This window comes from Phoca vitulina, unplaced genomic scaffold (assembly GCF_004348235.1).
Source record: "Phoca vitulina isolate PV1807 unplaced genomic scaffold, GSC_HSeal_1.0 scaffold44, whole genome shotgun sequence".
In the NCBI taxonomy this organism is placed as follows: Eukaryota; Metazoa; Chordata; class Mammalia; order Carnivora; family Phocidae; genus Phoca; species Phoca vitulina.
Genome location: NW_022589747.1, coordinates 12,550,089 through 12,576,331, shown reverse-complemented (window position 1 = coordinate 12,576,331; position 26,243 = coordinate 12,550,089). Strand labels below are relative to the sequence as shown.

At 36.6% G+C, this 26,243-nt stretch overlaps 1 protein-coding gene across 1 annotated transcript in view; it reads left to right on the top strand.

Annotated features, from left to right (window-relative positions):
• SUGCT (succinyl-CoA:glutarate-CoA transferase) overlaps nucleotides 1-26,243 on the top strand; it is a 732,205-nt gene that overhangs the window by 336,606 nt on the left and 369,356 nt on the right. The window contains exon 15 of the mRNA XM_032430614.1: nucleotides 18,296-18,398. Within this exon, the coding sequence (XP_032286505.1) occupies nucleotides 18,296-18,398 (103 nt within the window). The remainder of the gene's footprint in view (nucleotides 1-18,295; nucleotides 18,399-26,243) is intronic.

Here is a 26,243-nt window from a genome sequence, read left to right as displayed (position 1 = left end):
ATTCTTCAGCATGGGAAGAGCAGTTTGGAGAACAGCAACTGAAACTAGGAGCTGAGTGCAGGGGGTTCCTGATAAGCTCTGGGGCTGTATAGCTGCTCTGAATTGTTGAAAATCACCCTCCAGGAGAGGGCTCCATGCTGAAAAACTGCACGGAGTGAAAGAAAAATTGAGCAGGATATGGACATGAGTGATAAGGACAGAACATACAGATAAAAGAGGGGAGCAGAGCCAGGAAATTTTGGAAAACACGCTACCCCATATATTTTTTAATACTACACAAAAAAACTGAAGTTGGAATTCTTTAAGTTAGGAATGCTATTTATACCAAACCTCCTTCTAAAAGTTCAGGAAAACTAATTTTAGATAAAAAAGAAGAAAGTAACAGAAAAGTGCTGAGATTCAAATCCTATACAGAGTTATTATAAAATTTAAAAAAGAGAATAAGCAGAATCATATTCCTATAGGCAACGAAAATATGCCGTAAAGACATATCCATACAACAGATAAAAATGAAGTAAAAGACACTAAAAATGATAGAAGAAGATATGAAAGAATAACTTGACTAAGAATTTGAAACACACAGAAATTAAGTGAAAGAACTCAGGAAAATATTAGGTACAAAAAAAAAAAATCAGGATTAAATTAGAAGGAACACAAGAGGGAATCGACACAGATAATTCTTCAGGAAAATAGTGAAAATAAAGAAAATTGTAAAAATTAAAAAGCAATGGAAAAATATATTTCAAATAAGAATTGGAGGAAAGCATCAACTGTTGAAGATAGTGGGGAAAAAACCTAACACATGATTAATAGGAGTCTCCAAGGTATGAAACCAAAGTAGGGGAAAAGAACAAATATAGAAACAACAGGGTGTCTATAAAGTCTGGAAACACAAACTAATATACATTATGTCATAAAAGACATTTTAAAAAATATAAGTAAGGGGCGCCTGGGTGACTCAGTTAAGCGTCTGCCTTCAGCTCAGGTCATGATTCCAGGGTCCTGGGATCGAGCCCCGCGTCGGACTCCCTGCTCAGTGGGGAGCCTTCTCCCTCTCCGTCTACAGCCCCTCTGCTTGTGCTCTTTCCCTCCTCGCCCCCCCATCAAATAAATAAATAAAATCTTTAAAAAATATATAAAAAATAGGTAATATTTATTTAAATGTTAAAGCAAAATAATATTAATGAACACCCACGAAAGTACTACTCATTCGAAAGCCAGAATGTGAGTCCACTTGTGTGTTACTAACCTATGTCATCTTCTGTTGCCCCCCGGGAAGAAGGAGCAGCTACACTGAATTTTGTGTTTATTTCCTTCCTTTCTTTATGTGGTTTCCTCACATATTTGGTAGCCTAAGCAAGAGGTTGTTTAGTTCATAAAAGACATTTTTAATATTTAAGAACATAATAATATCTGTTCCCAGACTTTTAAGATAGTCATTGTAATTGAAGAAAATTTCCTAGGGTTAAAAAAAATGATTTGAAGCTATATATTGAAATAACTTACCATGTATCTGAGAGTATCGACTCTAAAAAACAACACTATGACATAGTAAAATTCTTGGACTTTAAAGAAAAAAATATCCTTCAAGTCTTTAGGCAAAAAAGAACACATTATTTATAAGGGAAAGAATTTAAATTATCAGATTTTTTTCCTCAGGAACAATATGCCAGAAAAAAAGGGAGTAACATTTTAAAGATACTCAAAGAAAGAAAGCTAAGGATATTCATATCCATTAAATCTGACCTTAAAGTAAAAAAGGATACAAATTATTAATAATTATGCAAGAATTGAGTAATCTACTAAAGATTGAGCTTCAGATAACAAAATTGGCTGTAGAGATGGTGACCTGAAGACTGGTGGCAAGCCCCATTTATATATGTGAAATACATATAATACAAACAAATGAGAGTTGAAGGGAAAGAGTATAATATGCAGTGGCAATGTATTCTGACTATGTAGATACATAGATACAGAACATTAAATATGGGGGTAGAATTGGGGCCCGCATAGTAAAAACATTTTTTTTAAATTATATTTGTGGTAGGATTAAAATAGTTATTCCGAGATTATTGTGTATATGATGTAGGATGACGCAAATGAGTAATTGTGGGTTCTAATTCTATTATCACCTATGTCCTTGAGAATCAGAATTATTCTAAAAATTCCATACATTAAAAACCATAAATAAAAGTTAAAGGTAAATACAAAAGTTGTCAAAACCTTTTACACATTAATAAGAGGAAAACCCAATAGAAAATTGTTGAAAGAATACAATCAGACATTTTGTAAATCAAGATACACAAATAAAAGCATTAGTAATTAGCAAAATGCTTTTTTTTGGCCTACCAAATTGGGAAAAAGCAAATCAAATGATAAAAATAATACCTATTTTCTGAGTTTCTGTAAGAGAAACTGTTCATACAATGCATTTGACAACATTTATTCTTTTCATTGAGGCCTTCTTAAGTCATCCTATTGATGTACAACCACTCATGGAAAGGGTTTATTTTCTGCTTTACTTTACTCCATAGCACTTCCACAAGTAATATGGATTTTACTCATTTATCCTCTCTCCTAGACAAGCTTCAAGAAAATGAGAATTTTTGTGTCTTGTTCACTGCTATAACCCTAGACACTTCTTAGCACTTAGTAGGAACTCAATAAATACTTGTTCAGTGAATGAAATATAAAAATGTTCTGAAATTATGCACATTTAAAACTTTTTCATTTCTAGGAATGAATCCTGAGGAAATAAGATCATGTACAGAGATTTAGCTGCAAGGATGTTTATTGAAAGAATATTCACACACCTTAGGAAAATAAAACACAAATATCCAAATGCCATGGGTAGGTAACTCTTTCCTGACCATTGGACATATGATTGCCAGATTTTAAATGGTTACAAAACATTGTGAACCATTTATCCATCCATGGGCACTTGGGTTGCTTCCACATTTTAATTATTGTGAATAATGCTGCTATGAACACATGTCTACAAATATGTCTTTGAGACCCCGCTGTCACTCCTTTTGGGTATACATTCAGAAGAGGAATTGCTGGGTCACATGGCAATTCTATTTTTAATTTTTTTGAGGGATATCCATATTGTTTTCTAGGTGGCTATATCATTTTACATTTCTACCAACAGCGCACAAGAGTTCCAGTCTCTCTACATCCTTGCTAACACTTGTGGTTCTGTTTTTTTTTGTATGTTTGTTTTTGTTTTTGTTTTGTTTTTTTTTTTTTTTTTTTTTTTTAAAGATTTTATTTATTTGACAGAGGAAGACACAGCGAGAGAGGGAACACAAGCAGGGGTAGTGGGAGAGGGAGAAGCAGGCTTCCCGCCGAGCAGGGAGCCCGATTCGGGGCTTGATCCCAGGACCCCGGGATCATGACCTGAGCCGAAGGCAGACGCTTAACGGCTGAGCCACCCAGGCGCCCCTGTTTTGTTTTGTTTTTTGATAGTAGCCGTACTAATGAGTGTGAGGTGGCATCTCTTTGTAGTTTTCATTTGCATTTCACTAATGATTAATGATGAGCATCTTTTCATGTGCTTTGGAGAAATTTCTATTTGAGTCCTTTGGCCCATTTTTGAATTGTGTGGTTTTGTTGTTGAGTTTTTGGAATTCTCTGTATATTCTGGATGTTAATCCTGTATCAGATACAAATCTGCAGATATTTTCCCCATCCTTTTTACTTTATGAATAGTGTCTTTTGATGTACAAATTTGTAAAATTTTCAAGAAATCCAATTTGTCTATTTTTTCTTTTGTTACCTGTGCCTTTGGTTTCCTATCAAAGAAATCATTGTCAAATCCAATGTTGTGAAGCTTTTGTCCTATGTTTTCTTCTAGGAGTTTTATTGTTTTAGGTCTTACATTTAGGTCCACAATCCATTTTGGGTTAATTATTGTATATGGTGTTAGATAAGGTCAACTTCATTCTTTTGCATGTGGATATACAATTTTCCTTACACCAGTTGTCAAAAACCTGTCCTTTCCCCCCTTGAATGGTTTTGGCACCCTATCAAAAATCATCTGACTGTAAATGTGAGAGTTTATTTCTGGGCTCTCTATTCTATTCTGTTAGTCTCTATGTCTGTCTTTATGCTAAAACCACACTGTTTTTATTACTGTAGCTTTGTAGTAAGTTTTGAAATCAGGAAGTGTGAGTGTTCTAGTTTTGTTCTTTTTCAGGATTGTTTTGGCTATTTGGGATCCCTTGAGATTCCATATGAATTTTAGTATGGGTTTTTCTATTTCTACAATTTCCTATTTCAATAGGAAGTGCACTGAATCTATAGATTGCTTTGAATAATACTGATATTTTAAGTATAAGAAGTCTTCTAATCCATGAACATGGGACATGTTTCCATTTAGTTAGGTCTTTAATTTCTTTCAGAAATGTTTTGTAATTTCTAGTTAGTCTTAACAAGGAAGGAAATTCTGCAATATTCTTTGATATGGGTGAACCTTGAAGACATTAGGCTAAGTGAAATAAGCTGGTCACAAAAAGACAAAGACTGTGTGATTCCACTTATATGAGGTACTCAGAGTAGTCAAAATCATAGCGACAGAAAGAAGAATGGTGGGCCAGGGCCTGGAGAGGAGGAGAGATGGGGAGTTAGTGTTTAGTAGGTATAGAGTTTCAGTTTTATAAGATCAAAAGAGTTATGGGCATGAATGGTGGTGATGGCTGCTTAACACTGTGAATGTATTTAATGCCACTGAACTGTACAATTAAAAATGGTCAAGATGGGGGGCACCTAGGTGGCTCAGTCGGTTAAGCCCCTGCCTTCCACTCAGGTCATGATCCCAGGGTCCTGGCATTGAGCCCCACAATTGGGCTCCCTGCTCAGCCGGAAGTCTGCTTCTCCCTCTCCCTCTGTGATCTCTCACTCCCACCCTCTCTCAAATAAATAAATAAAAATCTTTAAAAAAATGGTTGAGATGGTAAATTTTATGTGTATTTTAACACAATAAAAAAGAAAAAACCCATTATGATCCCTTTTAAATTTCTTAAAATATATATATTCATACAAAAATGCTAAAGGATATGTATAAACAAATTATTTCTGTGTGGTAAGGTTATTGTTGATTTTATTTTTTCTTTTGTGTCTGTTGATATTTAAATATTTTTTCTACAATAATTGCGTATTGCTCTACTAGTGGTTCTTCATAAAGAGATCTCAATTCAAGAAGCTTACTTTTTAATGTGAGAAGCCCTCGTGTAAGGTATCACTGGACCTTGGCAATGTGGGCAACTTCCCTATATCATGTTTGCAGTGATGCTGCTTGGGCTGTATGGACAGTCACAGCTAAAGCTGGTCAAACCATTGTAACATATGACCCGCTCTTCATTTAAAATCTGTACAAAAGAGAGTATGCTTCTGAACTGTGAATGATCATTCATATGGACCAGAATTGTGAATGTGGTAATAATTCATGTGAACCTTAAGAAATAGTGGCTACTCAGCCTAGTGTCTTGATGTGTTTAAGAGCAAGTCGTAGGAAAAGTTCTGAGTGATCCTGTACTGGAAGGCAGTGACTGGATTCCCCGGATGGACTCTTACTCCATCTTTTTTTTTTTTTTTTAAGATTTTATTTATTTGACAGAGAGAGACACAGCAAGAGCAGGAACACAAGCAGGGGGAGTGGGAGAGGGAGAAGCAGGCTTCCCGCGGAGCAGGGAGCCCAATGTGGGGCTCGATCCCAGGACCCTGGGATCATGACCTGAGCCGAAGGCAGACGCCTAACGACTGAGCCACCCAGGTGCCCCTCTTACTCCGTCTTTTGTGTGGCCTGTGGTTTGACATTCAGACAACGGAGAGAGCTGGTGAATGAATGCTAGAGGGAAAAAAGGATAACTTTAACCATAATTTATCAGTAATAGTAAAGATAAATTCCTAAGAGGAAATAAGGTCTGAGAAGATTACAGGAAATATTAAATCTGTGGTTCTGTTTACGGTACAAACGCCCGACCAACTAATTACAGCTGTTTGTCTGTGGGTTCTAGAAGTGTCACAGGCCTGTTTATAGTTACTGCTTTGTAGACTTCAGCCCGCGTCTTGTGGAATCCTATTGGTTTGATTTGGGTTTGCTCAGATTTGTCCAAAGAGACATTATCTGTAGGCTGTCCATTTATGAAATGTAGCCCTGTACCAAATTTTTGTTTCCAAAACTTCTAGTTTGTTCCCCCTCCTTGCCAACAGTTTCCATTTTCAGTAAAGTGTAGTTTTATTTATTTAATGTAACTTATGTAGCACTGACTTGTACCATGCACTGTTATGTACACCTTTACATTTAATTCCTCATGACAAGCTTACAAGGTAGAAACTACTTCTTAAGTCAACATGAAAAGCAAAAACCTTACAGGACAAGAATCATGATTTGTCTGCATTAAAATTAATAGCTTCTGTATGAAAAGGTAAATAAGGCTAAAAGATGAGCTATAATCTAGAAGAAATTTAAAATGCATAAATCCATAAAAAAAGAAAAATAGTCCAACTGAGAAATGTGCAAAAAATACGAAGAGGAAAGAAAAGAAAAAAACAAAACCCATCTAATAGCCTTTAAGCTTGTGAAAACATGTTTAATTTCTTCATTTGTGAGAAATGCAACTTAATTTAAAGTAACCATGAGATACCATTTTACCTCTACACGAATGACAAAACTTTAGCCTGACAGTAACAAAAGTTGATGAGAATATGGAGCACAGAAGAAGCAAAAATGGGCACTAAGCTCTTTGGAGAACAGTCTGGCAAAATCTAATACAGCTGATGATGTGTCTACTTTATGACTCAGCAATTCTGCTTCTCCATATATACCTTAGGGAATCAATCCTATTGGAATAGACAGAGAAATGTATAAGGTTCCATTGAAGTGTTGTGGGTATCAGTAAGAGACTGGAAACAATGATGGACCATAAGTAGGAGAAAAGATAAACTGTGGAATATTCACACAGGAATGCACCCAGTGGATAAAACACTTGAGCCAAATCCTTATGTAGGAGTACAGATAGATCTTAAAATTAAAATGTTCAATAAGAAAGCAAATTCTGGTATAAAGTTTAAAAACCCACATGATACCTCATATCGCTCATGGATTAATCCAAACAGATACATACACATATATAAAATTGTTCTGAAGAGAATAAAAAGGACAATAAGGTAAAGGAGAGGGACAAAAGGAGCTTCACCTGTGTTGGTAATATTTTGTTCCTTAAAGATGTGAAGCAAATATGCTAAAATGTTAAGATTCTAATGATGAGGGTGGTTGAGGGGACATAAGTATTTGTATTATTTTCTTTTCTTTAATTTTCTCTTTCATAGTTTTCTTTTTTTTAATTATGTTATGTTAATCACCATACATTACATCATTAGTTTTTGATGTAGTGTTCCATGATTCATTATTTGCATATAACACCCAGTGCTCCATGCAGAACGTGCCCTCTTTAATACCCATCACCAGGCTAACCCAACCCCCCACCCCCCCACCCCCAGAACCCTCAGTTTGTTTCTCAGAGTCCCTAGTCTCTCATTGTTCGTCTCCCCCTCCAATTTCCACCCCCTTCATTTTTCCCTTCCTGCTATCTTCTTCTTCTTCTTCTTTTTTTTTTTTTAACATATAATGTATTATTTGTTTCAGAGGTACAGGTCTGTGATTCAACAGTCTTACACAATTAACAGCGCTCACCATAGCACATACCCTTCCCAATGTCTAGCACCCAGCCACCCCATCCCTCCTCCCCCACCACTCCAGCAACCTCAGTTTGTTTCTTTCATAGTTTTCATGCACTTTTTGGCATGTTTGAAATATTTTACAAGAGTAAAATAAAAAATAAACTTAATAATTTAAGAACTAACTCTAGTGGATAATATTCCTGAATTTTCTTTTAAGAATGTTAGGGAAGCATTGCTATGATATTGAAATAAACTCTTCTGAAAACTTTTATGTTATGTGGACAGCCTATCTTTACAAAGTTGTATTCAGTTTTTACTGTCTTCCAGTGTAATGTATTTTGCAATTCTCCATTGTTTTTGTTAAGGCTCTGCAAGATATTTATTTAGCTTTCTGGTTTTTTGCAAAATTACTTGGAGTTTAAAGGCACAGTCTTTCATAAATCAAGAAGGTGGGGTGTGAAGAGAAGTTTTTCTCCACTATTCTGGAGAGCCACTCTTAGGGGAAATCCACAAATGTATTTATATTTACTTATATAAGGGGATGGAACTAATGTTTTTGTACTAATGTACAAAATTTTAAAAGATTATGGGTTCTGGGTATATAAATTTTGAAACATATTTTCAGAAAACCATGGTTGGCAAATCTACAACTCTACCGTAGAAACAGTATAGCAACGAGACCAGGTATACTTTTCTACTTATGCAAAAATATGAATTTTTTTTGCAAATTGATTCATATTTCCAATTATATGAATAAATCATTGTGTGTGTTGAAGATTGCTTTTACAACATAAAGTCGTATTCCAATGTTAGTTCAGTTACATTTGGATTTTCATATAAAACCTCTCTGAAAATACAACTAACTAGAACCCCAAAATAACTTACATTTTTGAGTCCTGAATTTTTATGTGGAAAAATGATTGAGGGGATTCAAAGATTTAAAGTCTTGTCACAGAGTCTCTGTATATAGTTTATCCTTGAAATACTTTTCTGTTCTGACCCGAAAGTGGGGAAAGATTGATGAAACCAAGAAGGATATGATTTTACTTTTGCCACAAATCTTGCCATATTCTTTGCTCAAGAAACTCTAAAGATCATGGAAGAAAGTGTCTCTGAGCATCTCACAAAGTCTAGTGGGAGGTAAAGATAAAGGGCAAAGGTTCCAAGTTGCCGTCACTGACTTTTAAATCACCAGATTTGGGCCAGGGGCACCTAAGGACCTCTTAGGGAAATGAGACCTCATCTAGTTATGGACATAGCATGACTCCCAGTAGGCATTCTCTTTTATTACCGATAGGAGTTGAGACTTTGGACTTCCTCTGAACCACTAGGATGAGACAAAAAGACAAGATTTAACCTCTGTGGCTTCTCTACAAGCTATATTGATGTTGGTACCTCTTTAAACTTCAGCTCTCCTGCTTGCTAGCCTGGTGAAATGTGTTTGCTTTATTACTCCCTGCTTAGCTTGAAATCTCTGCATTGTCACTAGCTACTATAGGATTTCCAGGTATAATGAAGACCAATGGAGATTCCTGACGCTGGTGTCATCACCAATCCCCTAGAGGCTTCAGTACAAACACTGATATTTTCTAGAAAAAGCAGTAACAACAAGGTAGCATGTATATACATTTTAGAAGTCTTGGACTTTGACTTTTTATCTTTAAAATTAAAAATAGTTTTTGATTGAGATATACAGTAGACCATTGAACAACATGGCGGTCAGGGTTGCCAGACCCCCACACAGTTGAAATCTATGTATAACTTTTGACCACCCCAAAATTTAACTAGTAATAGCCTACTGTTGACTAGAAGCCTTACTGATAATGTAAACAACTGATTAACTCATTTTCCATGTTATATGTATTATATACTGTATTCTTACAATAAAATAAGCTAGAGAAAAGAAAATGTTTTAAGAAAAATCATAAGGAAGAGAAAATCATTTACAGTATTGTATCTGTTGAAAAAAATATCTGTGTATAAGTGGACCCACATCGTTCAAACCAATGTTGTTTAAGGGTCAACTGTAATTGATGTGTAATATTATATTAGTTTTAGGTGCACAACATAATGATTTGATGTATGTATACTTATACTTTTATAACCATAGAATATCTTGAGAGATGATCAACAGTAATTAGGATCTGCTATATAAATTGTTAAAATTCCTTGGATTTGCAATTTTAGACATATTTTATTATTATCATTTATTTTTAGTGTAAGTGACATTACTCCTAAGTGAAATAGCAGTTATTAGATACTATGTGCTGGGTGCTGTGTTAAGGAATCTACAAGTATAATTTTCTTATAGTGGATGAGAAAATTGGAGCTCAGAGAAATTAAACAACTTACCCACCATCACAAAGCTAGGTGAGGTTAGGAAATACATTTCATCTATTGATTTGTTTATTATCTTTCATAAATGACAGCAGTGCATAGTGAGATGAGTTCTGAGCCTGGAATAGAAAGACTGGAGTATGAGTCTCAATTATGCTTTAATATTTTCATCTTCAAAATAAGGATAACTTGTCCTTTCTCATAAGATTCTTGAAAAGATCAGATTGGAATATGGTGGTCAATATTATGAGACATTACGGGACCATAGATTTGATCAATGGTCAGTGGGAAAGAAATTGGGAATACTGGAGCCTAGGTGACTCACCCAGTACAGGGTTAACTTCCCTCTGTCCCCCAACTCTGATTTGCCGTGACCTAAGGGTGGCACTGTGTGTTGGACTTGATTGGGTTGATGCTGACTTCTAGCCAGTCTACCCTACTGAACGAGCATAAAGACCAGTTTAAGATCCAACCAGCTGATAGATTTGAGCTGATAGATTTCTCTTACATATACCTCCCTACTTGACTTTTCTATGCCTTAATCACAAAACTCATCTCACAGGATTGTGATGACTAGAAATAATATATGCAAAGTATTTCCTATGGTGTATGGTACATAAAAGATTCTCAGTTAATAGTAACGTCAAGATGCTAGGCTTCAACTACTCCTTTTTAAGCCCTCTGTGGGTCTGGTCTTTGGCAGCCCATGACTCACAGAGCTTTGTCTGGTCTGCTGTCCTGGACTTTGCTACCTAGAGTCAAGCAGTAGAAAGTAATGAAACACATGGGCTTGGAACCCAAGATAGACTTCCGGCTTGACTACTTAATGTTGATATGACTTGAAAAGGTTACTTAAACTCTCTAAACCTTGGTTTGCTCATGTTTCAAATGAGTATAATGATGATACCTATCTCACAGGATTGTTGTGAGAGTTAAGATTTGAGTTGAAAAATTGTGGATGTTATTAATGGATAATTTTATTAAGGTCATATAGGTGGGAGGTGCTGGGGCTGTGACTCAAACCCAGATCTATCCACATCTCCTGCCTTTTCTATTGTAGCACACTTCCTGTGTTTGAATACTTTTAGTAATTGGGCTGCCAGTGTGCTCCTTATTACTAGAAATACTTTCAGTGCACACAATAGGATGGCTTTGTGGGACACAGTAAACAATAGATAATATTTTGAAAGATTTATTTATTGATTAGAGAGAGAGAGTGTGTGCATAAGTGGGGGAAGGGACAGAGGGAGAGAATATCCAAGCAGACTCCCACTGAGCATGGGAACCGGTCACGAGCCATGTGATCAGGACCTGAGCCGAAACCAAGAGTTGGATGCAAAATTGACGGAGCCACCCAGACGCCCCAAACAATAGATAATTGTTAAGGTCTTTAGAATTCCTAAGATCTTATGATTTTCTAGATAACATAGTCCCTAAATTGAAATATTGTGTTTGTAAGTTAGTTGTTGGGAACTTGAAGTTTATTTTTCATAAGACATATTTCTATGAAGAATTTAGAGACCAGTGTGGAATAAGAAAGAAAAGAGGTGATACTGTGATATTACATTTAAACCAAAAACCTTCAAATTGTCTTTCTTCTCCCAACCACAATGTCTAAATAAACCTAGTCTCAGCAAGATTTTGGGAGAAAATAATCCACCCCGCTTATTCAAGCTAATGTGACCAAGACTCTCTTATTGTGACCAATTAGTTGCCTATTCATTCAGCAAATATTGAGTGCCAACTGTGTTCTAAATTAGCAGTGAAGAAACAGTCTGTTTCTCTAGTGTGAGAGAAGATAGTAATCCTTGGGAAAGAGACAATTGGACAAATTTGAGACATAACTAAAATTCATTTTACTGAAAGGAGGAAAATTGAAGGCAATAAGTTTTATTTTTTAAATCAAATTTTATTTTCTTTACATTCAATTAATTAACATATAGTGTATTATTAGTTTCAGAGGTAAAGTTCAGTAATTCATCTGCTATATATAACACCCATTGCTTATTACATCTCGTGCCCTCCTTAATGCCCATCACCCAGTTACCCTATCCCCCCACCCCCTTCCCTTCCAGCAACCCCCAGTTTGTTTCCTATGGTTAAGAATCTCTTTTGGTTTGTCTCTCTCTCTGATTTTGTCTTATTTTATTTTTCCCTTCCTTTCTCTATGCTCCTCTGGTTTGTTTCTTAAATTCCACATATGAGTGAGATCATAATGATAATTGTCTTTCTCTGACTTATTTTGCTTAGCATAATACCCTTTAGTTCCATCCTGGTCATTGCAAATGGCAAGATTTCATTTTTTGATGGCTGCATAATATTCCATTGTATATATATACCACATCTTCTTTATCCATTCATCTGTCGATAGACATCTGGGCTCTTTCCATAGTTTGGCTATTGTGGACATTGCTGCTATAAACATTGGGGTGCAGGTGCCCCTTCAAATCACTACATTTGTATCTTTGGGGTAAATACCGAGTAGTGTAATTGCTAGGTCATAGGGTAGCTCTATTTTTAACTTTTTGAGGAACCTCCATACTGTTTTCCAGAGTGGCTGTACCAGCGTGCCTTCCCACCAGTAGTGTAGAGGGTTCCCCTTTCTCTGCATTCTCGCCAACATTTGTCGTTTCCTGATTTGTTAATTTTAGCCATTCTGACAGGTGTGAGGTGATATCTCATTGTGGTTTTGATTTATATTTCCCTGATGCCGAGTGATGTTGAGCATCTTTTCATGTGTCTGTTAGCCATCTGGATGTCTTCTTTGGAAAAATGTTTACTCATGTCTTTTGCCCATTTCTTGACTAGATTATTTGTTCTTTGGGTGTTGAGTTTGGTAAGTTCTTTATAGATTTTGGATACTACCACTTTATCTGATTACACATTTGCAAATATCTTTTCCCATTCTGTAGGTTGTCTTTTGGTTTTGTTGACTATTTCCTTTGCTGTGTAAAAGCTTTTTATTTTGATGAAGTCCCAATAGCTCATTTTTGCCTTTGTTTACCTTGGGAAGGCAGTGAGTTTTTAATCAACTATTGCCATAGTCCAAGTATGAAGAGTCAAGGGCCTGAACGGTGGTAGCAACAGTGGGACTAGATAAATAGAGCTTAACTGTTGAAAAGTTGATTTTACAGGCCAATTATGTATAAATTATAAGAGATGATGAAAAAAAAGAGTTCCCAATTTAGCCAAGAGTGTGAATTCAGGCAAGGGGAAAGGGAAGTCTTAGTCATCCATGGGCATGTTGTGTTTATGGGGATGATAGTGTATCTGAGTAGAAATATCCCATAGTAACTAGGAAGAGGGGCTTGGGGAAAGGTTAGGGCTGGAAATAAAGATTTGGGTATCATCTGCATGGAGACAACAGGATTACTTAGATGAGTGAAAGAGAACAAAGAAAATTGGGACTGGAAGGAAAAGGTAAAAGAATTAATAAAAGAAACAGAAAGGGCCAAAGAGGTATTAAAAATCCAATAAGTACAATAGCATAGGATATAAAGATAGGATTGGGTGGCTCAGTTGGTTACGCAGCTGCCTTCCGCTCAGGTAATGATCCCAGGGTCCTGGGATCGAGCCCCACATCAGGCTCCTTGCTCGGCGGGAAACCTGCTTCTCCCTCTGCCTGCCGCTCCCCCTGCTTGTGCACTCTCTCACTATCTCTCTCTCTGTGTCAAATAAATAAATGAAATCTTTAAAAAAAAAGGATAGTCAACAGCATCAAATGCACAGAGAGCAGATAGGATGAGGACTATGAAAAGAATATTGGGTAGTGGTCCCTGAAGACTCTTGGTGAGACCCTTGGTGATTGGGCAAGAAAAGGTGTTGGTGAACAAGTCAAATTTCAGAGGCTCAGGCATTCGTGGCAGATTGGAAATGGGTAAATAGGATAGGAACAAAAGGGTAAGAATATTAAGAAAACTTTTTCTTTGAATGAAAACTTTATTATTATTATTATTATTATTATTATTATTATTATTAATTTCGATGTGGAGCTCAATCCTGGGATTCCAGGATCATGACCTGAGCTGAAGGCAGATGCTTAACTGACTGAGGTGCCCCCAAAACTTTTTTATTATTGACAATAACACAGAAGATATTGATAGAGGGGGAGATTTAAGATGCATCAGAGGGAGAGAGTCTGTTGCCTCCTGTCAAGTTTCTTTGCCTCTGGTCTCATCTGTATCCTTCCATTCCCTGTATTGATCCTGATTATGTCGGCCCCCCACTGAAAGACCTCTCTGGGTGCCTCATGGCCAGTGGAAATCCAGTATCCTTAGCATAGCAGACAAGATGCCTTGCACTCTGTTTCTAACCTTCTTTTCCCATTTTGTCCTTTGTCATTCAGGGTACAGGAGATTTTAGATTCTTTCCAGGTTGGGTCTTTGTACACATTGCTCTCTCTGGAATACCCTTCTTTCCATCTTCCACATGGAAAATGCTAACTCATCCTTCAGCAGCTGGCTCAAATGTCACCTGGCTTTTGAATTCTTTCCTGACTCCCCAGGCCCAGTTCAGGTCTCCTTCTTTGGTACTTCAACTGTAGGCTGTACACTCATTTTTGTCTCGGTATCTTGCATTGCAAATCATCAATTTCCTTAGCTGTGTTCTCCATTAGATTGTATGATCTTTGAAAACAGGGACTTTTTTACTGTTGTAATCCCCATGACTGGGACAAAACAAACTCTTGCTAAAAGCATCAGGAATGAATGAGTGGGTATTAATGTAAGGAGATGTATCTTGAGGTATAGAGGATGGAAGTGAAGAAGCATCTTAGTGCTAAGTGAAATAAGCCAGACACAGAAATACAAATACTGCATTGATCTCACTCATGTGTGGAATCTAAAAAGTCAAACTCACAGAACCAGAGTGTTGAATGGTGGTTTCCCAGGACTAGGATATGGGGGAAATGGGGAGAAACTGGTTAAAGGGTACAAGCTTTCAGTTATAAGATGAAAAAGTTCTGAGAATCAAATAAAGTATGGTCATTGAAGGTAATGCCATATTTTATACTTAAATGTTCTTAAGTAGATCTTAAATGTTCTCACCACACACACACACACACACACACACACAAATGGTAACCATGAGGTGAAGGATGTATAAATTAATTTGATTGTGGTAATCATTTCATGATGTATATGTATATTAAATCACTGCATTGCACCACACTCTAAAAAAGCATGCTGTACAAAATAAATATATATAACTTTTATTGGTCAGTCTTACCTCAAAAAAGTTTGGAGGGAAAAAGCTTTATGAACTTGAGCAAGTTAATTTCTCCAAACCTGAGTTTCCTGTTGGTCATATGAGAATAATACTTCTCTTACAGTGTGCTTTTGGGGAGAAAAGCTACAAAATATACTAACCAACATTTAGTAATCATTAATATTAGAATTATTTCCAACTCCACCTTCATGGCCTGTATCTCTTGGTTTCTGTCTTGTCTTGGATTTGGCTGCAACTTTAATCCATTCTCTAAAGAGAAGTGTTTTGTTTGTTCTTTAAGTAAAATTTTGATGCTAAGAAATTTAAACGTACCAGTGTTTCATCTACCTAAATGATTCAATCGACAGCAAGCAAATTCAGCAACAATCTAAAATTTAATATATGGGTTGATTTGGCAAGTTCACAATGAAATCTGACTTGTCTTAGGAGTTTCCAAGTAACTTCCCACAGGAGGCTGAAGCTTTGAGGCTCCCTACACTGCATTGAAGGACACTCTTCCTGTCTTATCTTCAGTACTGTTTTGCCCTAAGTGATTTAGAACAGCTCTTTCCATTTTTTTTTTAGCAGCATTTTTGTGGTTAATAAAAACATGTGCTTACAGTTTTTTTGCATAGATAAAGGAAAGGATTCCACATCAGATTTAGATCAAGAGATAGATTTTCAGAAGAAAATGAGGGATGTGTCCTCTGGGAGCAGCAGAATGCCGCGATGTTCTGTCTCTGGCCGCTTGAGTTGAAGGCATTTATGAACACGTCCACACCCACGCCCACGCACATCCACAAACAGTGGTCACCACTGCAGCTCCAGACACTGTCTTGCTCCCCAGTCTCCTTTCCAAAGTGCATCCGTTGTTTTCCATGACATAAAATAAATCCCTCTCTTTTGCCCAGTGGTGAAAAGCTTATATAAATACTAAAACTTCAGCTATTCCCCTGAGTTTTCTGTTGGCAAGCCTGCAGCTATGGGTTTGTTTGGATCTTGACGTGCCTTTTCTGTGCAGCTCTTTAAGGCCACTTGGGTGAGTCCGGTGGTGATAAATTCATGTCTTGAAAATTTATCAGGTTAACCACGATAACGCTCTGCTTATGGAAACTTAAATGATTGACACCTGGATTGAAAAGGCTCCAGGTTCAAAGTATCTCTTTTATTCTTTCAGCATATATCATTCTGGTGATATATATGTCTTAGGAAGTCTGGGCCAGGAGATGATTTTAATAGTCATTGAAAAGAAAATAAGGTGTGAAGAATTGATTAATGTAAGACATTTCATCTTGCATGGTGGTGTTCCCATGAAAGAATGCTTTTCAGTATGTAGAAGTGAAGTATTTGATTGTGTACTAAGTAGGGATAGTTAACATTACTGGCTGTAATTAAAACGGACAATGAAAAATCTTTATTCACCAAATGGTGAGATTAGGAAAGCCCTCAAAGTATTGATACTGTTTTTACCCTTGTTTTAAACAGTGGAAGTAATAGTGCATTCTCCAATATAATTTCCCATGGAATCTGCAAACCTAAGATTAATTCTAGCTATGTCTAAGATTGCTGAGTAGAAGTCTGTGAACACTATTTCTACTATATTTCCATTTGCCCTCCCATAGTAGTGAAGCCTTCTGCTTGCTGTCAATAATTTATTTTACCTAATGCTTTTTTAAAAAAAAAATCTCTTTTCACCTAGATTATTACTTAGGTAGAAATAGCTTGCTATTTTAACAATTAGTAATTCTAAATTCTTCATATGTTACAAATTATGACTGTTGAGTTGTCTTTGAGGATCCAAGATTTTATTTCTGTTTCACTGTCTTAACAAGAAGAAATGTAAAATGGTGAAGAAGAAATATAAAACGGTGAATCTCGGGGTGCCTGGGTGGCTCAGTCATTGGGCGTCTGCCTTCAGCTCAGGTCATGATCCCAGCGTCCTGGGATCGAGCCCCGCATCAGGTTGCCTGCTCCGCAGGAAGCCTGCTTCTCCCTCTCCCACTCCCCCTGCTTGTGTTCCCTCTCTTGCTGTGTCTCCCTCTGTCAAATAAACAAATAAAATCTTAAAAAAACAAACAAACGGTGAATCTCATTAATGAATTAGGTCCCCTTTCCTTGACATAATAGAGAAAATAAAGGGAATCAAATAAGCTTTTATGTCTGTGAAGTCTAATTGTAAATTATAGAAAAAACAAAACAGAGGTAAAGGACTTGGCTGGAGTTGAGCGTTGCTGGCTAAACTGATATATCAGTCTTCACATGCCTAGATTTGTTCTGATTAGTAAGTCATAGTGCAAATAAGTAGCTAAAGTTGTGTTTAGGCCAATGGTTGTGGCTGTTAATTGTGGCGTACTTTAAATATAATGGAGGTAGAAGATACAGCTTTCTTTTTTTTTAATTAAAGATTTTTATCTATTTGAGAGAAGGAGAGCACAGAGGGAGAGTGAGAAGGAGAAGCAGACTCCTTCCTGAGCAGAGAGCCCAACGTGGGGCTCGATCCCAGGACCCTGAGATCCTGACCCGAGCCAAAATCAAGAGTCGGCCTCTTAACCGACTGAGCCACCCAGGCGCCCTGAACATATAGCTTTCTTTTAAAACAACTACATTTGTTTATTTTTTGTTTGGAGGAATAATTTAGTATATCAATCTACCTTAAACTGATGTACTATGCCCGAGTCCTAAAGAAGACTTTGCACAATGACATTGTGCTCAAAATTGCAATTATATTGTTATATTTATAAGGTGCTCAATACAATAACAATTGAAGCTCAGCTAAAACCATTTCCCACACAATCTGCCTTCTCCACGGGACTCCCTGTCAAAAAGCACACAGACACAGAAATAGGAGGGATTATATGTCTAATGGTGGACCTTCAAACAATGGGAGCTGGTTGGCTATTCTTACCACTCCTGGACAAGTCAAGTTGTTTGAGTTAGGCAACATTCTCAAAACTAGGAGCAAAGAAAGCCTAAGAAACATATTTTTGTCGTTATTGGTTGCTTCAAAAGAGGGCCATATGAGAAAAAAAACTGTTGTGTAAAAATGCATCTTTTTTGGGTCTGTTCCTAGGTTTGAAAAAGAAATGACCAGCAAGTGGTTATACCTCTTTGAAGGCAGCGGGGTTGCGTATGGCCCAATCAACGACATGAAGAACGTATTTGCAGAACCCCAGGTTTGGTTTTTGAAGTTTTTAGTACATGGCAGTTAAAAAACGCAAGAAATTGCCTCTCTTTATCCAGATTGATTCACGTAAATACACGTGAGCCATTGGCCTTGAGCTTAAGTCACGTAACGTGATTTTTGATGGTTACGTTAGACTGTGGGTCTGAAGTAAAAAGAATCAATTTAGAACTGGCTGTCTACAATCATACTTTTACGTCCATCAGATCTAACATATTTCTGCAGCAGTCTCTACATAAAGTTTGCAAGGTCAGGACATTTGTTTCTCCTGAAAAATGGGAAATGTAGATAATTGAGAGGTTGGGCTCAGGCCCTCAGAGATCATTCTCTGTAGAAGGAAGTATGACAACTTCTATAGTTGCAGCCCACATCTCACCAGATGGCTATCTTAAAGTGTACAAAGCAAGTCATGGTTAATTTTGCAAATGAGAGGCTTTTGTATGTTTTGATTAATAAAGTGCATTATTTGTGAAGAATCAATTGTACTTGAATAGAGGTTTGTACTGAAAAATTCTTATAAGCTTCTTTTTGGGCCCCAGGAATCAGGATCACCTGAAAAAATGAGTTTTTTCTATAACATTGTTCAAATTATTATTTTTAGAGGCTATCAAAATAATTTTTGATTTATTACTTTAATCAGTATCACTACAAGCAATTTACTGCTTCTCAGATTCGCATATTAATCCCAAAAGGTAGAGGAATGCCATTTTTCTATGAAGCTTTCACTATGATTATTCACATATCTTATCAGCTTCCAACACTTCAAAATTATAGGTCTAAAAATATTCTTCATATTGTAACCGGTTTTTCTTTGAAATGAATTATGGAAACTGGAATATGATTTTCTAGGGGAGGAGAACTTTGTTGAAAACTGACCTCACTTTTTAACTTTGGTACCTATCTTTTACATGAGTATCTGCTTCAAGGAGAATTGACGTGTATTTAATTCAGTGTTCATGATATTTACTGGAGGAAAAAAGTGAGTGGATTCAGGAATTCTGCTGTGTGTTATCTTCCTGCCAACATCGTGAATATGCCAAGGCTTTGTCCATAATAAAACAATGGCCGATAAGTATTTGAGATTAAGGGCCCCGCTGGATATGTACTGGGTTTCTATGACAGGGTCCTTGCTGCATCAGTGGATTAATGTCTGGTGATTAATAGCTCCTTGCCACGAGGCAGCAGTGAGCACACTCTGAAATGTACTAGACTCGGAGGACCAGTGTTCTCACTCATAACTTCGAATGAGGCCAAGCTTTGGCTTTGAGTTGTTGTGGGGGAGTGGGTGGGTTTTGCTATCATTTTCCTTCTTAAAAATGGTACCAAGCTGTGTAGGACTTGGTGTTTAACTCGATTTGAGGGCACGTTTCCCTAGAGATCATTTCTGAGAGTTTTATCATCAACATTTCTGTCGCTTCACCTGTGTATTTTCAGGCACAAAGAACGTTATTTTAAAAATCACTGGGTATCTTCTTTTTTTTTTTTTATTATGTTATGTTAAACACCATACATTCCATCATTAGTTTTTGATGTAGTGTTCCATGATTCATTGTTTGTGCATAACACCCAGTGCTCCATGCAGAACGTGCCCTCTTTGATACCCATCACCAGGCTAACCCCAGACGAATCACTGGGTATCTTCTAACATTACCTATTTTCTAGGTTTTGATGAACAAGGAACCAAGGTTCCACCCTTCAAATTGTTCACCTTATGGGCTGCTTCAGATTGAATATAGGATAGTTAGGTTTTTCATTCCCAGTTTTCCCTTATAGTTCGGTTTAATTACTTTAATTGTTCTATCTCAACTCTTCTGGACCCTCATGAAGTTTCTAATATTGGTCTACGGCATATTTTTAGCTTTTGCTACTACCCCAGGAGTCTCTGAAAATTGCCTTCTTATCCCCAAAAAATAGCTCCTGTTACTATTCTAACATCAAAAATTCTTAATCATCCAGTGATAATTACTGACAATTGTACCCTAGTTGCAAGAGTGGAGTTGGTCTCTTTTATATATACTTTCGTTCTTTGCAGTTTGAATGCCAAATGTACACATAAAATTTATCTGGAGTTTTAGAAGGACTAGAGAGCAATGCAATACTGTTACATTTTAAAAATTAGCACGGACGACTCTGGCCATTGTATGTAGGACTGTTTGGCATGAGAGGTAAGGACACTTGGCTCTTTTAAAAAGAATTCCATTATCATTTTGAATTTTGGAAGAAATGTAAAATGTGAAAAAATCAGGGAGTTATGTCTTAGGACTACTTTCAAAAGTTCATTTGACAAACCTTTATTGTACTTATGTACCAAGTGCTAGGGATTTAACATGAATTTAGTAATTCTCTTCCTTTCTGAAAAAATAAATCTAAAATCGACTTAGGTAGCAGATACACAGTAAATGTTGTTGTATGAATCCGTGAATGAATGAGTTGGTTAAACTCTGCCGAGTATAGGTTTTCCAAATGATCAAGGGGCTATTGTGCGTCCCCTGGGTGGGGCTGACAGCCTCTATCTATAGCCTTTGTTTGGAAAGTACTGCATAATGGTTAAGACCGCGGAGTCAAAATTGTTGGGCAGCTTTATAAACTTACTGGGCTTCAGTTTTCTCAACGGTAAAGGGGTGTAATAGGATCTTTGCTCTATATTGTCGTGTTACATGAGATAATGTTTATCAAGGGCAGTAGGGATTGCCAGAGGTAAAGGCTCAAGACACAGGAGTAACTCTGGTTACAATGGTACCCTTTAAGGTCATATTTTTGTTAAAAAACACCTTCTTCGGTGGAGACCTTTGCTCAAGGTTATATTTGTTTGGTGGATACAAAGACCTTTGTTTGGTGGATACAAACAAAATCAGTGTGGCTCTGGGGATGGGGATCCCTAGCTTAAAAATCGAGCTGTAATATTCTTTTTAAGAAAAGGCATCCGTGAACTCTGTGCCAAGAACTTCTCAATCCTTCATCATTTGTGATTGCTGAAACTCCTCTTATTTTTTATTTTCCGTAAAAGTATCATTTCCGTTTAAGGTGTCCTCCCTTGTTTTTCCCCCATGAGCTGTAGAGTTTCTTGGCCCGGGGGTGCATGGAACCGGCCACTTGTGCTCAGATGTGGGACCCCGCCACTGGCGCCCGTGGCTGGCTCTCGTGCTCGCTGTGCCAGCACAGCTGTAGCTCAACGGAAAATTGATTTGGGTGAAGTACAAGGCCTGGAACACGGCGCCGGAAGTGAGGCTTCGATGAAGTGAAGAGGGGTGTGTCCAACCAAAAAGAAAAAAAGGGAAGTCGGAAGCATCAAAGTGCAGGAGAGGATTTTCTGGGGGCTTGCTTATCAAGTGGGCCACTCACCGTTCATCTGTGGTTTGAGCTCGGTAGACGACAAAAATGTACTTGATGGTAGAAACTATTTCGAACCTAAATAATTTCATCATGGCCTCATGTTCTGAGGAAACTTGATTTTTTTTTTTTTTGACTCAGCTGAAAGAGCAGATGATTTTTTTTTTTTTCTTGGATAGATGCAACGTTGTCTACCTTTTATTTTAGCCTCTGATTATCTGCTGCAGACTGAAAGGTTGAAAGGGTCCTCCAAGCATCCACTGTTAAGTCCGTCAAGAATACTGTGGGGGTTTTGGTCTGTATTTACTGATAGCTTAGAGGAATTTTGATCGAAAAACCTTTTAGTGGTAGTTTTATTGTTTTTCTCCCTCGGTGATAAATTATCTGTGGAAAACTCTGTGTATTCTATAGAAATGCAATATGGATTATCTGCATATCGATTTTAAGAGTCATTTTTTAAGTGCTTTCTTAAAATATCTTTTTTAAATCAGGCCAAGATTGTGTAGTACATTAAAGGAATTCTTAAAAAGTTTGAAAAACTTGCTAGATGACCTCAGTATGGTCCTATTTAACATACCCTGGGGAACATGTGCATAAAATACATTGTGGTTTGAGGTTTTCCAACCCAAACAAACTTAAAAGAAAATGCAGCTTTTAATAGAAACTATTCAGATTCCTGCAAAAATAGGTATGGATCCCACCACCGAGAGCATTTAATAGCATCATTATCTACCATGAGAATCAAAAGAGATTGTGTTACCCTGTTTTTTGTATTTTGCTTAAGACCGTGTATTTGGCGATTCTAAGTGTATTCTTCGACTGAACTGTGCAATTAAAGAATATATAGATATGAATGACCAAATCTCTGATTAATGTTTTTTTTTTTTCTCTCCTTGATGCCATGACCCATGGGTGGGGAAGAGAGGGCAAAAGGGTGTCGCCAAACTGGTGTTATTTAACAGAGCCTTCACATTTCTACCACACACGTTGAATCCATCAGGTGTAAGACTCACCCTGAAGCATCACTTCTGAGAACTATTGGGAGGGAAGTATCAGAACTGAAACATCACAGCTGGCCCTGATTTTAGCTGGTGCCAAACACCTGCAGGCTCTAAAAGGATACCAAAACAAAACCCCACCCCATGGCAGCAAGCCATCCCTTAACAACCCTTCCTTAACTTTGTATCACCATCAAAATTAATTTAACATTTTCTACAGAAACCTTCTTCTTCCTGTCCCAGAAGGCCATTACAACTCCTTGAGCACATCTTTCGTATGGAGTAAATATGTCATAGAAGCAAACAGAGTGAAGTATTGAAATATTTGATAGCTTAAAATTATCTGTTGTTTTCATATCATTATTTGTGGAAGCCTGTGAAGTTGGAGGTTTTATTAATCTCTAGGCTAGCTCATGTTCTCCAAGCGATTTGGTTTTTTAGCACATTCTGGCAAACTATCTGAGCATCTGGGAAAAAAAGCTTTCAGTATTCATATAGTAAGTATCAGAAGCACCCCAAAATACAAAGCTGTTTTTCAAGCCCTTTCTACACTCATGCACGTACGCGCTCCTGCACGCGCGTGCACATTCACAGACATACTCGCGTTTTTGATGCATTTTAAAGACTGCCTTCTCCATGGCATTAGCTAATATTTGTTGAAATGCGGTTGTATAGCCTGGTGGGCTTACACACTTCAAGCACGATTCTATCCTTGTCTCTAACACTGCTGGGAAACACACACATACAGGGCTCCCTGCAACTGGAAAACAGTTGATGAAAATCTAGATAAAACAATATGTCTGGAAATAATTCCTGGTAGACAAAGGAGATAAAAAAATAAATTTTGTGTGTATTTCTGAACATACATGACACACTTTAGGTGGTGAACATATTCAGATATATTGTGTGTGTGTTTGTCTTATGATACCTGGGAATAATACTTTAAATTTTTGAAGAAATAATGTGCTTTAGGCTTAAGTGATTAAATGAGATAAAAATGGAGAGTTTAAGTCTTCAACTTTATATTAAAATATAAAGTATTAGGCAGTAATGTCTAATTTTATTTTGTTGAGTTGAGAAGAATCCTAATGCAAGAAACCTCATCTCTTATTATGTAAGAGGAAACCCACTGAAATGTCAAATAAAAATAAAGGACATAGTATAACATTACTGGCATTTTATGTTCATTTTTAAAATATAGCTAAGAAATTTGGAGGCACCAATTTCTTTGAAATATAACACAAATATACTTAAATATCCAACTGGAATGCCTTGGACATTTCTTGATTGATGTTGATGGAAATAAGATTGTAGAATTTATGTTAAAGAGAAAAAGCCTTCTTTTGATCTTTTTATGAAAATGTGAGAGGCATGGTTCAGAGCAAAGGGGAATGTAATCCGCTCTTTCACTCAGACATTCATTCATTCATGTAGCAAATAGTAATTGATGGCTGTCAAGTGCTTGCCCTCTCTTTCTCCCTCCCTCCCTCCCTCTCTCTCTCTTCATATATGTATATATATATATATATATATATACACACACACACATATATAATGTATGTACTATACAAGACTATATTATGTATGCTATATTATACATAGAGTCTTGTATTAGGTATTTGGCAAGGGGAGGGTATGATGGAAAGCAGTGAATCAACAAAGATAAAACTATTAAACATTCAAGGAGGTCCCACAGTCCAGTTTAAGGTAAAGTGTGTCCAGTGTCACAGAAGAGTTACACATAAACGTTCTGGGTATTTTAGCAGTGAGAAGTAATAGGCATAAAGAATCCTATTTAATGAATTAACAAAAGTTTAAAATCTGACAAGGAGTTGCAAAATGTCTTAATCGCTTAAGCACTATTTAATACCACTGACTATATCCCTGTGCTGCACCTTTTATTCCCGTGACTTATTCATTCCGTAACTGGAAGCCTGTATCTCCCAACTTACCAAAGGACTCTTCATCCTTTTAAATACCTTTTGCAATCAGTTTGTCATATTACTAATAAATTCCTTTTCAATGATTAAGAGGAATTTAATGGAGGGTTTCCACTTTTACTGTTCAGTGATTCTGAAATTATTTGTGACCTGAGAATATCTGAAAGTTTCCTTTTTTTTTTGTAGAGCTACTCTCTCCATATGTGTTTCTCTCTCTCTTACAGCCAATATTAAAGGTTATGATTTCACAGATTTATTCAAATGAAAACATTTTTCATTATCATTTTATTGTAGTTATTATATTAAAAAGCATTTTAGTTTTATTATTGGTGGTACTGAACATGAGCAACGATTGACAGGGACTGAGAACCATTGTTATTTGAAGAACTTTTCTAAACTGATTAATGATGAAAGAGGAAGAGATATAAAATGGTGTACTCAAAGCCTACAGGATCTTGAAATGTACATTCTGTAAGAATCTACATTCTATAAGAATGTACATTCTATAATCTACATTCTGTAAGAACTCAGCAGTTAAAAATGGAGCCTGAATTTGCAATTTGTCTCTTTTACTTTGATTACCTGTGCTTTAGGTGTTGTACTAAGCAACCATTGCTTATCTAAGGACATGAATATTTACAGTTAAATTTTCTAAGAGTTTTATAATTTTTACATCTTACATTCAGGTCTGTGATCCATTTTGTGTGTGTGTGCGTGCGTGTGTGTGTGTGTGTGTGTGTGTGTGCTATGCTATAAGGTGTGGAGTCTGACTTCACTATTTTGCATATGGATATATCCAGTTGTTTTCGCATCATTTGTTAAAAAGACCAATATTTTCCCATTGAATTTTCTTGGCACTGTTCAAAATCAATTAGCCATTAATGTAAGGGTTAATTTCAGAACTTTGATTATTTAAAAGTGTTTTTATTTATTTCCACATTTGTGTGCATTTCTCAAACTTTCTAATGTTGATTTCTGATTTCATTCATTGTGTTTGAAAAACATACTTTGAATGATTTCAGCTCCTTCAGATTTATTGAGGCTTATGTTATGTCCCAGCATAGGATCCATTCTGCAGAATGTTCGCAGTGTTCTTAAGAATGTGTATTCTGTTGGAGTATGCTATAGATGTCTGTCAGGTCTTGTTTGTTTTTACCATTGTTTAATGTTTACATTTCCTTGTTCATCTTCCGCCTGGTCACTATATACATTATTGAAAGTTGGGTGCTGAAATCTCCAACCATTATTCGTGAATTGTCTGTCTCTCCTTTCAGTCAGTTTTGCCTCATATATTTTGGGCTCTGATGTTATGTGCATATGTTTACCACTGTAATATCATCTTAAAGAATTATCCCTTTATAATGATGATAAAGGGATAAATTTCTATTTCTAGTAATATTTTTTAAAATATCTATTTTCTGATATTAGTATAGCCACTGCATTCTCTTTTATGATTGTTGTTTTCATTGTACATCTTTTTCATCCTTTTATTTTCAACCTATTTGCATGTTTGAATCTAAAGTATCTCTTATGTAGACAGTATATAGTTGGATCCTGTTTTTTTAATCC